This window comes from Marmota monax, unplaced genomic scaffold (assembly GCF_021218885.2).
Source record: "Marmota monax isolate L192 unplaced genomic scaffold, Marmota_monax_Labrador192_F-V1.1 WCK01_AAM20220418_F8-fsc00040, whole genome shotgun sequence".
In the NCBI taxonomy this organism is placed as follows: Eukaryota; Metazoa; Chordata; class Mammalia; order Rodentia; family Sciuridae; genus Marmota; species Marmota monax.
In genome coordinates, this window is record NW_026692782.1 from 8,548,234 (window position 1) to 8,561,958 (window position 13,725).

At 36.7% G+C, this 13,725-nt stretch overlaps 1 protein-coding gene across 13 annotated transcripts in view; it reads right to left on the reverse strand.

Annotated features, from left to right (window-relative positions):
• The window catches only part of Psd3 (pleckstrin and Sec7 domain containing 3), a 564,781-nt gene that overhangs the window by 197,671 nt on the left and 353,385 nt on the right, over positions 1 to 13,725 (reverse strand). For all 13 annotated transcript variants that reach the window (XM_058580396.1, XM_058580395.1, XM_046447763.2 and 10 more), the window contains one exon: positions 12,936 to 13,025. In XM_058580396.1, coding sequence (XP_058436379.1) covers positions 12,936 to 13,025 — 90 coding nt within the window. The remainder of the gene's footprint in view (positions 1 to 12,935; positions 13,026 to 13,725) is intronic.

Genomic DNA, 13,725 nt, shown 5'->3' on the forward strand with positions numbered 1-13,725 from the left:
GATGAGACAATAACTCCTTGGTGTTTCAAGCCACCACTAAATTTGGGGTAATTTGTTATCATAGCAATACAAAACCAATGAACTAATAATACTACTTAATAGTTCAAATCTCATTAGACCATCAGAATACTTGAGGAACTTTTAAAAATACCTATAGGCTGCATTCCTGCAGATCACAAATTGCTGAAAGGGAAAGGTGAGAAGACAGAAGACATCAAGCTTTTGTTCGTATCTCCCCAGTGATATTTCCCCTCCCACTTATGAACATTAGCATCACCAGAGAGGTCCTGCATGCCCATTCGCAGGAGATGCCCATCCTCACATCCCCAGAGTAAACCACTGTTTTGATCTTTTCCCCACCATATATTAGTTTTGCACCCTCACACTTCATGTAACACACTCAATGTGTAAGGCTGCTTTCCCTATGACGTGTTATTAGCTGCTGATTCCTTTTCACTGTTGAGTAGGCATCCCCTGCATTATACACCATACCACCTTTCTCTAATCACCTGCTGTTGAGAATCTCAGTTGTTTTGAATTTGAGGATATAAAGAATAAAGCTGCTATGATTGTTCCAGTAAGATATGTTTTCATTTCTCTTCAATTGCTGGAATCACAGGGCATGTTTAGTTTCACAAGAAAAGGCCAGATCTTTCTCCAAAATGTACCATTTTAATAATTTTCCATGTGAGTAAACACATTTTACCTATTTATCTCCCCTTGCCCAAAATGATTTTAATGTAAAGCCAGAGTTGAAAACTACAATTATAGATTAAAAAATCCTTCAGGGCAAGACCCACGTCTTACTCACCTTTGCTTCACCCAGTACATTTAGCTCAGCTTTTACCAAAGCAAGAACTCATGAATCCTAGTAAATTTCATCTGACTTTTGCCAACACACCACAAATCTATTAAGTATGCCTTCTAAACCTAAAAACATTTAGCACATGATTTTGAGGAAAGTATTTCATAATGAGTGTAATCATCCAATATATATTCTCTACCAAATTCTGAGCTATGTGAGGACTGGCCCTGATGCCTGCCCTTGAACTCAGCACTCCGAAGGGCCTCCATGAGTGAGCAGTGTGCTTTGAAGAATAACCCTTTCTCCTAAGTTTTCTTTGTTTTAATCAAAACAATATTGCACAAGTCTGCACTCTGGAAAAGTCCAATCTATGGCTCTTAATAACTGGGGAAACAAAGATCACTCAGAAATCTGATTAAAGATATGGATCTTCTCTCTTTAAAACACAGATAAATCTAGGTACACACACACACACACACACACCCAGTTTTGCATACAGAATGTCTCACTATTCACACAATGCTCCCATATGCTATTCATGGTTAGAATCACTGCTGCAGTGTTTTTTTATGACACAATTGATTCCTAAACAAATATTTGTTGAACATCTCATTTGTCCTATAAACTACAATAGGTTCAAGGGGTGCTATGACCAACAAGACACAGTCTGTCCTCCATGAACAGAGACAAGGAGATCTCACACAAGTGACAGGAAACATCATATAATCAAAATTAATATGGTCTCAAAATCCATAACTCTATTCAAAGATTTCTTTTTTGCCTAAGCCATAACCCATGACTAACAACCTGAAATGCAAGTAACTCTTCAGTGTAACTTGGGTATACAGATTTACCTTTGATTTATGTTTCTGGGAGTAAAAGAAAGAAAATGATAAAAGTAACAACTTACCCATATCTAGAATTAAGTGACTTCATGACTTAAAAAGTGGCTTTCCGTAGAAGCACGTACTGAACTCAATTTTCCAATGGTGTACAAATGGACATCTTTCACTTTACAGGGAAAAAAGTGTGAAGGTCACAGCACTGTTTTCAATGGTTCATCTGGGAGGTGATGGAGGAGAACTGCAGATACATATGCCTCCAACCCGATATAAGATGGTATGTTGTGAAGGTTCATGTATCTGCATTATCCCCCAAATAATTTCACATAAAGTGTGAATAAATATATGGCTTTGGGTGTTCCTAAGTGAGCAATATTTCAGGAAAATGAAATATGCTGTTATCTATAAAAAAATTGAGGGCAGTGTAAACAACTAAACCAAATGAAAACTTTAAAATGCAACCAATCCTTGGAATCCACTGGGTATTGGTTCCAGGAACCAATCCACACTCTCATGGATACCAAAATCTGAGGATGCTCAGGTCCTATAGATACAAAGGTATAGTATTTGCCTATAATTTAATGCATAACCTTGCTTACTTTCAATCCTCTCTAGATGGCTTACAATACCTAATACAATGTAAATAACTGTTATGCTGTATTGTTTTGGTAATAAGGAAAAAGTCTATACATACTTAGTACGCATGCAATTTTTTCCCCAGGTATTTTTAATCCATGGTTAGTTGAATACACAGATGGAGAGGGTAGAGTGTAATAACAGTAGAAATTTAACACTGACAGAGAATGGAGTTCAAGAATGGTTTGGGGTAGAGAAATGAACTATTCTAATTAGTGTATTTTCTGATTGAAGCTAATTTATTTAAATGCCAAAGTCTGTATAAAATAGTTTTGTTGGCAATCTCTCCAAATCTCTTTCACACTGCCTGTCTCCTTAATCAAACTAAGTAAACATAATGTAACATTTCTGATGACTCACTGAGACCTTGCATTGCCCTGCTGAGCTGTAATGCAGCAGCTCTGAGAAGCCAAGGACTAGGACTCTAGGCTTGCTCACCTGGCCTCAGAATAGCTCCAGCTGTTCCATTTAAAGACCTCCTACCGTTTAGGTTTATTTTCTCTTCCCCTCATTATCAAATGACTTCTGCTACCAACACATACCTAACAACAATGCCTGCAACTTCATCCATCTAACTCATGGTCAAACTGAGAAAATAACTTTCTTCAAAACAGCTTCAAGTTGAAACAACCTAAATGCCTGTGTTTTGTTTTAGAAAAATTAACTGAAGCGGGGCATAGTGATACATGCCCGTAATCCCAGCAACTCAGGAGGATGGGGCAGGAGGATCATGAGCTCAAAGTCAGCCTCAGCAATTTAGGAAGGCCCTGTGTCAAAGTAAAAATTAAAGGGCTGGGGATGTTGTTGCTCAGTGATTTATCAATCCCCCATTCAAAGGAAAAAAAAATGGAAGAAAGAAAAATTCATTGGAGTGGCTGTTATCTTGTCAATGAAGAGCTGGCTGAAAGACAGCCAGAGCCTAGTGCCCTGTCCCATCCCCAGTTGTCAAGCAGCTGCTGCATGATACTGACACTGACCTGTGTCTACACACGCACAGTTTACAATACGCCAAGGAAGAGATGAAGGCAAAAAACAAAAAAACTGATTATTATTAAATAAGGCTCTAAATGAGGGTCTAAGTTAAAATGTGAGATTAATGACATATACTCTGTAACAGCCACCTATCCTAGCTATTTAGTTATTTTTATTTCACTTTTATTTTGCTTTTTGCTCATTTTCACCTTTTTGAGTCATTTTCACACAACTGATCTTTACATAGTGAAGTACAACTACAATCACAAAACACACTGTCTTCCTTTATGAGATACTTTAGCTATACAGCTACCAGCTACAAACACTTCAAGTTAAAACTGTTCCTCTGTTCCTTAATGAAATCCACATTTAGGACAACATAACTGCCATGATAGCCCATTAACCCTTGGATCCCAGACCTGTTGAAAGAACATCACTCCTAAGGAAACTCCCAGTCCCCTCTAGTATACATCATGAGCAAAAAAAGAAGATAGTTTAAAGTCACTATGTAACCAGTTAAAATTGTACCAATTATACTCCCTTCATGTTTTAGCCATAGCAGTACCAATTGTGATGGATTGTGCTATTTAAAAAACTCCAAACATACAAACATTCAAAATTCTATGGATGCATCTGAATATGCAATCCTGTAGCACTTCTTCATGATGACATTAAAAATAGAATCTGTCTGGGAAATCATTAATATTCCATTACAGTACCCTTAACGATTACTACCACCTCCACTCAAACTTTTTTCCTTTTTTTCTTTTTGGTTAAAAATCTGTTTGTACTCTTTAAGCAGCATCTGTTCTGTCAAAACGTTCTAACAGACTTCTTTGGAGAGATTTCTGTTTTGGGGGGTTTTTTTAAGCAAGAACATGATTTGTGGATATTCAGCTACTTCAAAGTATTACCCTCATTATCGTCACCATTTTTCATTCAAGGTCTAAACCACAGCAAAGGCAGCATCATTATTCTGCCTGTGATGATCCCATGCCTGAAAGCAAGAGCACGGTTCCAGACCTCCATGGGGAAGGCAGAGGCAGAACTGCACCATGTGCCTTTTATCACATAACTCAGCTTGATTTGCTTTCCTGAAAAAAAGACAGCAAGAGTCCATATTTTAACCAGAACCTTTAAAGCTTTCCTCTTATAAAGCTTGCTAACATAGCTTTTCTCTTCAAAGGCTCTCCTGCTTACACTAGGATAAGCATCCGAGCCCTTTCCTCCATGGATACTGTTGCTACCAGGTTTCCATGACCTTCTCTGGAGAGAGCTCACCTACTCTAGGCAACAGTTGATGCTCTTTTTATAGCTACACTTAAATACCACCCATAAGTTCCTATTTTCAACTACATACTCCGAATATAACTCAGATCAAGTATTTTTGAAAATTCACTTCAGGCTTTTCATTTATAAAAAGTTTAGACTTGTTTCAGACTGAGGCCTGCTTCTTCCTCTCAATCGAGTCCTTTGGGAATAAATAATCTTCTGAGAATGCTGCTACACAACAAAAGCAATATTCTGGGATTTAAATATGAACATTTGCTAGTTTCACTGTTAGTACATGCTTCTTTTCTAAACCAAAAAATAAATAGGAAGCGTCAAACTTCAAAGATATAATTTGAGTTTATAAAATAATAAAGAATATTCCCCCAGTGCTTTAGATTGAAACAATCCTTTAAAGATCACCTACAGAGCTTTCCAACTTCTTTTGTTGCCAAACATCATTTTGCTCCAAAGACATTACATGAGGGAATTTCAGCACAACAGGAAAACAGAACAAGCAGTTTTAGACTCCGTGGAAAGGGTGGAAGGAAGAAGGTGAACAGTGGACCCAGGGAGCTCCATAAACCTAAACTGAAAACTGTGGGTGCAGGCCAGATATCTTATTTTACAAATGAAGAAACTAAGGCATGAAATGATCACCCTGAGGTTTTTATCCCTAGTGACATCCACTAGAAACACTCAGGCGGAGGGCCCGGAGACTTCGGTAATATTGTCACAAAACCTACTTCATTCTAGTTGAGCACAATACACCTAGCACTCAATGCTAGCACTCAATACACCTCATGTCATTTAGTTCCCCAACTGTGCTTGGAGGAAAGTGTTATTACCGCATCTTATGCATGGAAGAGCTGAGTTGCCTGGCCCAGGCAAAGTGCTGGGCTTGCTCTCCAGATCTACCACTGTTCATGTCACACTGCTACAAAGCCCCCACAGTTATGCAGCCTAGCAGATCAAGCAGCAGTAATGGGGAAGACAGAATTCAAGTTTTTCTCTTTTCTTTCTCTTCTTCTCCATGCAGCTTAGATGGTAAGTAAAACTGAAAGGACAAAGGGGCAATCTGAGAAAAGAAGTTAGCAACAGAAGCTCTAATGAGCAGCTTGAAATAAATCAGTACTTAATACACTTCCTTCAATACTGTCACCAATCCCATCCAAGCCACCACCCCTTCTTGCACAGACAACTGGCACTTTATTATCTCTTCCACTTCCACTCCTCCTTCAAACAATTCTCTACAACACCTGAATGATAGACTTGTGTCACTTTCCAGCTTTGAATTATCTGAACTAAGCATTGCCTTTTCTTAACATACAATTGTTTTTTAATGCTGGTACATACTTAACACCTGAGCTATTTATCACGGTATTAGGTACTTGGATAAAATAAGAGTAATAAAATTTCATTAAGATCATTTTAATATGATGCCTAACCCTCTGGTTGAAGTTGCTCCATTTGTTGTTTTGTTTCTTTAAAACGGACCCGTTCATTATTTTTTCATTCAAAATTTGATAGGATCTTAGAATCAAATGCAGTGGTTAAGGAATAATAGACTCCTTGCAACTTTACATTGTTTCCGCCAATGCTACCATTTGTAAAACAATAGTATAATATCCCAAATAGAAAGACTAATAAAATCTGACCTTATTCAGTTATGCTTCTGGCTCATTGATAATCATCAAAGCTAAGATTCAAGGGGACAGCAGAAATGTAGAGGAGTGAGGAGAGAAGGAGAAAAGAAAGCCTCATGCTGCTTCAGGTCAAGCTCTGGGTATAAACATGGAAAAGTGGGGCAATTGTCAGTGCTACATTTTCAACCTTCTCCCTGGCTGAAAGTCAAACAGAGGGGCAGATGGGACTTGGGGAGTGAGCTGGGCTGGCTCTGCTCTCTCTTTTGTAGGAGAGTCCTACAGTTCTTGCTGTCTTTCTGTGTAAACAGGTCCTTTTCAAAGTTTAAACTTATAAAAAAAAATTGCTGACCTCTAAATATTTATAATGGATGATTGATTTTTTGTTGTTGCATATAGCTTAATACAGTTACAACTGATTATAAATCCTAATGATTATGAACCTGTAAAGTATAACTTTATATTTCCTAATTAGGTTTCTTCCTTGTCCAACAAGATTCATTAATCTTTATTTAAAACGTATTTTTCTTTGCTGACGTTCCAAGGATGTTTAAATGCTACCTTTCTGGCTAATTTTTCCACTATTTTCACAAACTATTTTTCCTTAAGAATACCAAAAAAAGAAAAATAAAGAAAACGAAAATTACATTTAAAATAAAACATAGCGCTATCAGTTATGTAGACATTTAATTTCAAAGTTAAAGAATGGATGCAGATAGCATATATATTTTTGGAGTCTTCTTTTTAAAGAATCTTACCAAAAATTCTGTCCTTTGAGAAAGTAAGGGAAAACAAATTTAAATGAGAACTTTCAATGGGATTCTAACCAATAAAATACATGTAATAATTTAATTCACAGTGTTATTTATCATCCCAATAATGGATGAAACATTTGAATACCCAGAGGCCTACCATACTGATTTTGATTCACATCTTTTCTATTTAATTGGCACTTCCTAACGTGCGTGCGCACACATATACACACACACACCACTATTAATTACAAATTAGAGAATAAAATAACTTTTGTCTGTGCCTTAAGGCAATGTAAGCTAATTTCAAAGTTAATATATTTCCAAGTAAAGGAAAAAGAAACAAGTCATTTCTACAATAAAAAAAAAAAAAATCTAAAGAATACTCAAGTCAAATCCTTCACTGCAACAATTATATTAAAGGATATTGCTATGGTTTGGACACAAAGTGTCACCCAAAGACTCTTGTGCTGAAGGCTTGGTCCCCAATGTAGCAATATTCAGATGCAGAGTTTTCAGGAAACAATTGGATCCTTGAGGTCTCTCATCTCATTGGTGCATTAATTCACTGATAGCTGAACAGACTCCTGGAAGCCAGCGGAAACTACACAAGTCAACCAACAAGGGACTGAACTCTTAAACCATGAGTCAAAACAAATCTTTTCTCTTTTAAGTTATTTTTGTCAGGTATGTTGGCCACAGGAATAAAAAGCTAGCTATCACAAGTATCATATTGATTAGTTAAAATTTACTTAACTGTTTAATGATTTCTAGCAACACTGCCTTTTACACCTATTTGTATTTAGGCACATTTAGGAGGATGTATGTTTTTAAACCCTCTGCAAACTGCGCTTAGTTTTGATTCGTAATTCTTTGTTAGAAAAATTCTGAAAAGTCTTGGGTGTTTTGTTTTTTCCATCCCCTGCATCAATCATTTTTAAAAATTAAAAATTATTTTTAAAAATTAACAAAGAGATTGTTTCAACTAATTCCTTCTCTATGCCCCTTTGGGAGCTACTGAATTCAATTGCTACTCAGGGAAGGAGGGAAGGGGGATAGGGAGTGAAAGGGAGGGATGGAGGGGGAGGAAAGGGGAAGGAAGAAAAGATTTAACTGACAAAAATATTAAAGATAACATTATTGGAACATTAAATGGCAAGTGAAAATAGAAAAGTTGAGAGAGAAAATAATTATGGCTTCATGATTCACTGTCAAAATCTTCAGTCTAGATGTATCCTCAACATACTACTGTGAAACCAATAGATGCCCTTCTACCCCACGTGTCTATGCCATTGCTCAGTATCTCTTTTCCTCTTATTTCCCATCGTTTCTTCCCTTCTGCCACGTAAACATTTTAAAAATGCACATTTCACCTCTAAATATTCAAATAACTGAAAGCCATCAAAGTCCATTGTCCACCCTGTATGTAATAAGAGACAACCACCGGAGTTAGAAATGAAAGTTGAAAAAACAAATGCGGCTTTCCTGTGAAATTCAGAAGAAATAAAATTTAGGGAATGGGAAGGCAAAAGAGCAAAGTGCTATGTTTTGAGCATCAGATAAAAAAAAAATTTATGTTTTTTTAAATGTTTATCTAATAAAAAGTTGCATAAAATGTGATGTTTTGATTGTATACATATATTATGGGGAATGATTGAATCAAGCTGATCAACATGTGATGAGAACATGTAAAATCTACTGGTAGCACTTTTCAAGTATATAATACTCACCATGCCAGACATACAACAGATCTCCCAAATTTTATTCATACCAACTAATTGAACTTTGTCCTCTTTTAACAACATCTCCCCTTCCACAATTCCCAATCACTGGTAACCTCCCTTGTATTCTTTGATTCTGTGAGTTCAACTCTTTCAAATTCCACATGTAAGTCAGATCATGCAGTATTTATCTTTCTGTGTCTGGCTTCTGACACTTAGAACAATGTCCCTAGGCATATACACATTGTCATGAATGACAGGATTTCTGTTTTTAAAAGACTGAATAGCAAATATTCCACTGTGCATATACACTACACTTACTTTATATATTCATCCACTGACGGGCCTTTAGGTTGATTCCATGCCCAGGCTACTGTGAATGTTCAAAAAGCCTATCCCACAGTGTAACAAGCTTCACAACATGCACATGATGGAAAACCTATACCTCCCAGTTCCTTGGTATCAACCCCTGATGAAATTGGACCGAAGAGTCCCCAGGCTAACATCAAAGAATCCAAATGAATTGCTCTGAGCAGTACCAACAACTCCTGGTCCTGACCTTTCAAACCCGTGCTCTCCAAATGGAAAAGACACAAGGCAGCAAGGAGACCTAGCAACCCTTCTTTTTCCCTAGGATTCTGAGTTACTTCGGATCATTTATGAATGGTCTGAATAGAGATATGCTCTGTTATCATTCCAGGATTATCTCAGGGTCTCAAAAGGATAAGAACTAGTTTTCTTCCTCAGATTCTTCAAGATTCCAGGACCAGTCCAGGCACCTCCATTGTTGTAACATCAAGGGAGAGGGAAAGGCTTAGGAGAAAGACTAATGGCAAGGTAAGGAAAATATAGGGTTAACCAAGGTTCATTTTCAGATAAATGTCACAGATGGTGCTTGTCAAAGAACAGATAATAGGTATACAAAGAAAGCAGAATGCTAAAAAGGGACATTGAGTATAAGTCTTGTCTAGTGGCACTAATCTGACTTGTCCCTAAGAACTGAATGCAACCTTAAGTCCAATACTGCAAGAAGGAATGGGGGGTCCCATTCCAGCCTACTTGGAGCTAAGTGATGAACAAAGTATTAAAAATAAAATAGCTGACATATAACTACATAACTAAGACTCTAAAGTCTACATAACTACATGCTAAGACTCTAAAGGCTTTATACAAATTTTTATACATATATAAATTTAACTAATTATTAAATAAATAAGGTGGAAAAACTAATAAAACCTCCCATTTCACAGATGAGAAGAGAGGGAGAGAGAATTTAAATAAACTTGTCTACAGTCCTCAGCTATTAAGGGAGAGCCGAGTCAGGATAATTCTCAAGCCCATAATCTTTCATACTATGTTGTCTCTCTTGAAATTCAGCCTCCAATTCAGAGGTGGCCTATATTTTACATTCTCATCCCTCTGTAGTCATGTCTTTAATAGTTTTACTATTTCCAAGAGTCTCAGGAATGTTTTATTAAATCTATGCAGAACCTCCCTTTTCTCCTCCTCCTTGCCCCAATGATGCTTGAAGGTGAACCATGTCCAACTGCTGAGATGGGTCAGGGAGGGGCTCTGAGTGATCACACTGGGCTCTGCCACCCAATCTTGCTGCAGGCTCTGCTGGATTGGGGCTTCCCTGAGACCTCCACAACTTGGAGGCAGATAGACAGAGCCTCCTATGGTCACAACAGAATGTTTATGGTGGCAGGAGGCAAGAGATGGAAAAGAATGACTTACATAAACAAGGTGTCTTCCGCCTCCATATCAAAGGCCCTCTCCAATGTCACCTCTTCCCAGCCTTCTGCTTTGAGGAATATCAATGACGTTCTGTCACTGATTTTCTTTTGGTACCCAACTTAATTTCACTTTGGATTGTAGACAGAACTTATACTTAAAGCAACTTAGGGAGAAAAGTTCTTTTTTGCCAAAGCCTTCAAATATGTTCAAGTTATTTATGTCAACAACGGAAAACGCAGTAGCTCGTTACCTGTAAAACAGGCTCCACGTGTCATCTCTCTTTTTCAATGTAGTAAGGCAAAACTTAACTAAATTCTCCAAATTAAAGGCTTAAGGCAAAATTTCCATTTCTCATACATTTAAATATGTTATGGCCCATATACTTAACTATTTCTATTAAGACAAAACAATAGTGTTTATGCTTTTATGTTAATTTGGAATAACTATCCATTTTAAGGGAGAAAGTCTCCCCCCACCACCACCACCATGTTTCTTAGTAGTCTATGGTCTCTGAGAACAGGTATCCTTGTAGTTCCCAGAGCTTCTCCAAGTTCCACACCACCTGGGGAACACCATGGACCTTCAACAAATGTCCCTAATTATGTTAACACACAGAACAAGCTTTAAGCTCAAATGTTACTTCTGGCCCAAAGAAATCTGAACAGGCATAAATCCAAATGCAACCTTTGATCCAAAGAAATCTAAAAGCAATAAGGTCATTAAGTAACAATAACAACCTCAATTTAATCAATGGAAACAAACGTTTTCTGATATTGAATCTAGTAGTTATCATCTATTTTTATGAAGAAATGTAGTAAAAGTCATCCTCCTTCTCATTTAAAATACCTGAATTCATGCATGCCTATAATTTTTGTAGGTTAGGAAAGGTGTGCAGGAAGAGAGAAAGAGGTTACTCAGAAACCTGGAAGATGATACCAAATGTCTGTGTTTCTCTATGTGAATGCAGCTATTTGGCATGTAAACATACTGTCACAAATTCAAACAAATTTCATCCAATAATTCATCTCAGCAGCCAATTCAGAGACAACCCACCCAAAGAGGAAGGGGGAAGGGAAGTGGAAGAGAAAGGGAAAAAAGGACAAAAAAAAGGAGCAAGAAAGAAGGGAAACAATAGAAATAAAGAGAAAGGAAGAACAGAGGGAGGAGAAGGGAAATAAATCACATTCCACATAGTGAAACAAAACAAAAATGGTTTAAAGGAAACATTTTCTTGACTGAATTCACAGTAAAAAACCATTCCTACTAAAAGTCAAAAATCCTCATCTTGAGTGGGTAAATGGCAGAGGTTTGCTCCTGAAAGGGAATCAATACTTCATTTGACAATTTCCCCACCAAATGCCACTATCATTTCCAATGTCATTAGGCTGTCATGCTCCCACAGTAAAGTAGTAGTATAATACATATCTTTACCCTGGGGTTTAAAAACAATCTCAATTGTACAACAACACATCTTTGGGCAAAAAGTTGGCAGGACAAATCACAGGACATATGTTTACCCAAGCTGAACAGTAGCCACAGAACTGTACATTAACTACACTTGGCTTTGGACAGCACCAAACATGCTCTAAAGCTACCCGAAAATTTATCTACAGTCAGCAGGTTACCCTAAGTCTACCACTAAAATCTAAAAGCTTTCCTGTCAATTTTCATTTCTGACATAAGTTGATAAAAGCCTCACAAATCCTCTATCTCATAGAGACTCCATTACTTTCCTTGCTAATACACTAGAATGAAAAAAGACTTGTTAACACTGTGTAACTTCATAGCGTATTTATCACATCACAATTCTGCACCTTTTATTTTCAAGCCCATTTGAAAGTTATGTGTGTACTGTTTTAAAAAGGCTAGAATCAAATAGACATCTATAAAAACCACATACTCAACATTCACATCTTACCTACAACTTTAAAAATATTCATATTCATTATCAATCACTATTATGTATTTGATCAAATGCACATCTTATTTATAATGCTGAAGAATGCATGAATTTTAAAGTTGATTGTGTTTTCTCCTTTAAAGCAATCTATGAAAAACTTGCTGATTGTTAGCAATAATTAAGCCGATTACAAATAATTTCGGCATTCTACAATTATCAAAATTTAATTTAATCTATTTCCAGAGACAACCTGAGTGGCTCTGAGACTACAGGCTGAACACTGTCAGAACTGCTTGCATTATTATCTTATAAGAGCTTTTCTGTTTCCATAGTAAACATGCCTTCCTGACCTTTAAGTTCTGAAAGCATGCTTACAAATAAATCAAACAAAAGCTGTCCACTAACTTTTTGTATTACCAACTATTCCAAATCTACTTATTATTTCAGTATATGATTAAAATGTGGATCTTTAGGATTATCCATTTAAGAGTACTCTATAGCCTGAAGCATGAAGGCCAAGGCCCAATAGAAACATCACCAATAAAATCAAAAGCATAAAGCAAAATTCTTAAGTGATCCTTAGCATGTTTTGGAACAGAAAATAAGCAGTAAATATAAACATAAGCATAATCTAAAAACAAAACAGTCCCATACTTACTTTTAGCAGATCCTTGGAGAATTCAACACCTTCATTTATCCCTTGGAGGTTTGTAATAAACTCTTGGCATGTCATCTTCTTTCCAATATTCTGGAATAGAGGCAAATAATATATCATGACATTTATGGAATTAAGATTAATGCTTAAGTAATTAAAAAGCAATTGATTTGTTTTTCAAAAACAAATATATATACATACTAATACATGTATATATACATATAATACAGTTTTAATACGCAAGGAAAAATATGGCCTATTATGCTTCTAAAACTGTCATTAAGCATGTCAAAGAAGATTATGTCAAGCCCTCATTTTAACTCAGGGAAAAAAAAAACCTTCAAAAACCTATACTACACTCATAATAATGTAGGTTTTAATTTTAAAATGTAGGGAAAAAATGACATTTCTGAGCTAAATTCCGATAGTTACTTGTATTTCCAAATATTGTCAAAAACTGTAAAGGATCTGAGATCCTCACTTTCTAGCTAACAGGTTAGCCTGTCATGGATGCTGGCAGGGGAAATGACTCCTGGGTGAGACACAATATTTATATTTGTAATAGGAGTAGCCGGAATATTAGCATTTTCTTGATCTGGTTCCCTGAGCCCCAATTCTCGAGCAACTTGAATAGAGTCAAATGCTATCTGCACATGCAAAAGACCTCATTATAAAAGACAAACCCTAAGCTCCAGGAACTGAAATATTTGATAATGGACAATAAGTATGCTACCCCTTCACTCTAGATGGAGGCACCAGCTCTATCTTTCAAGAGGGTAAGCCAACCTGACCA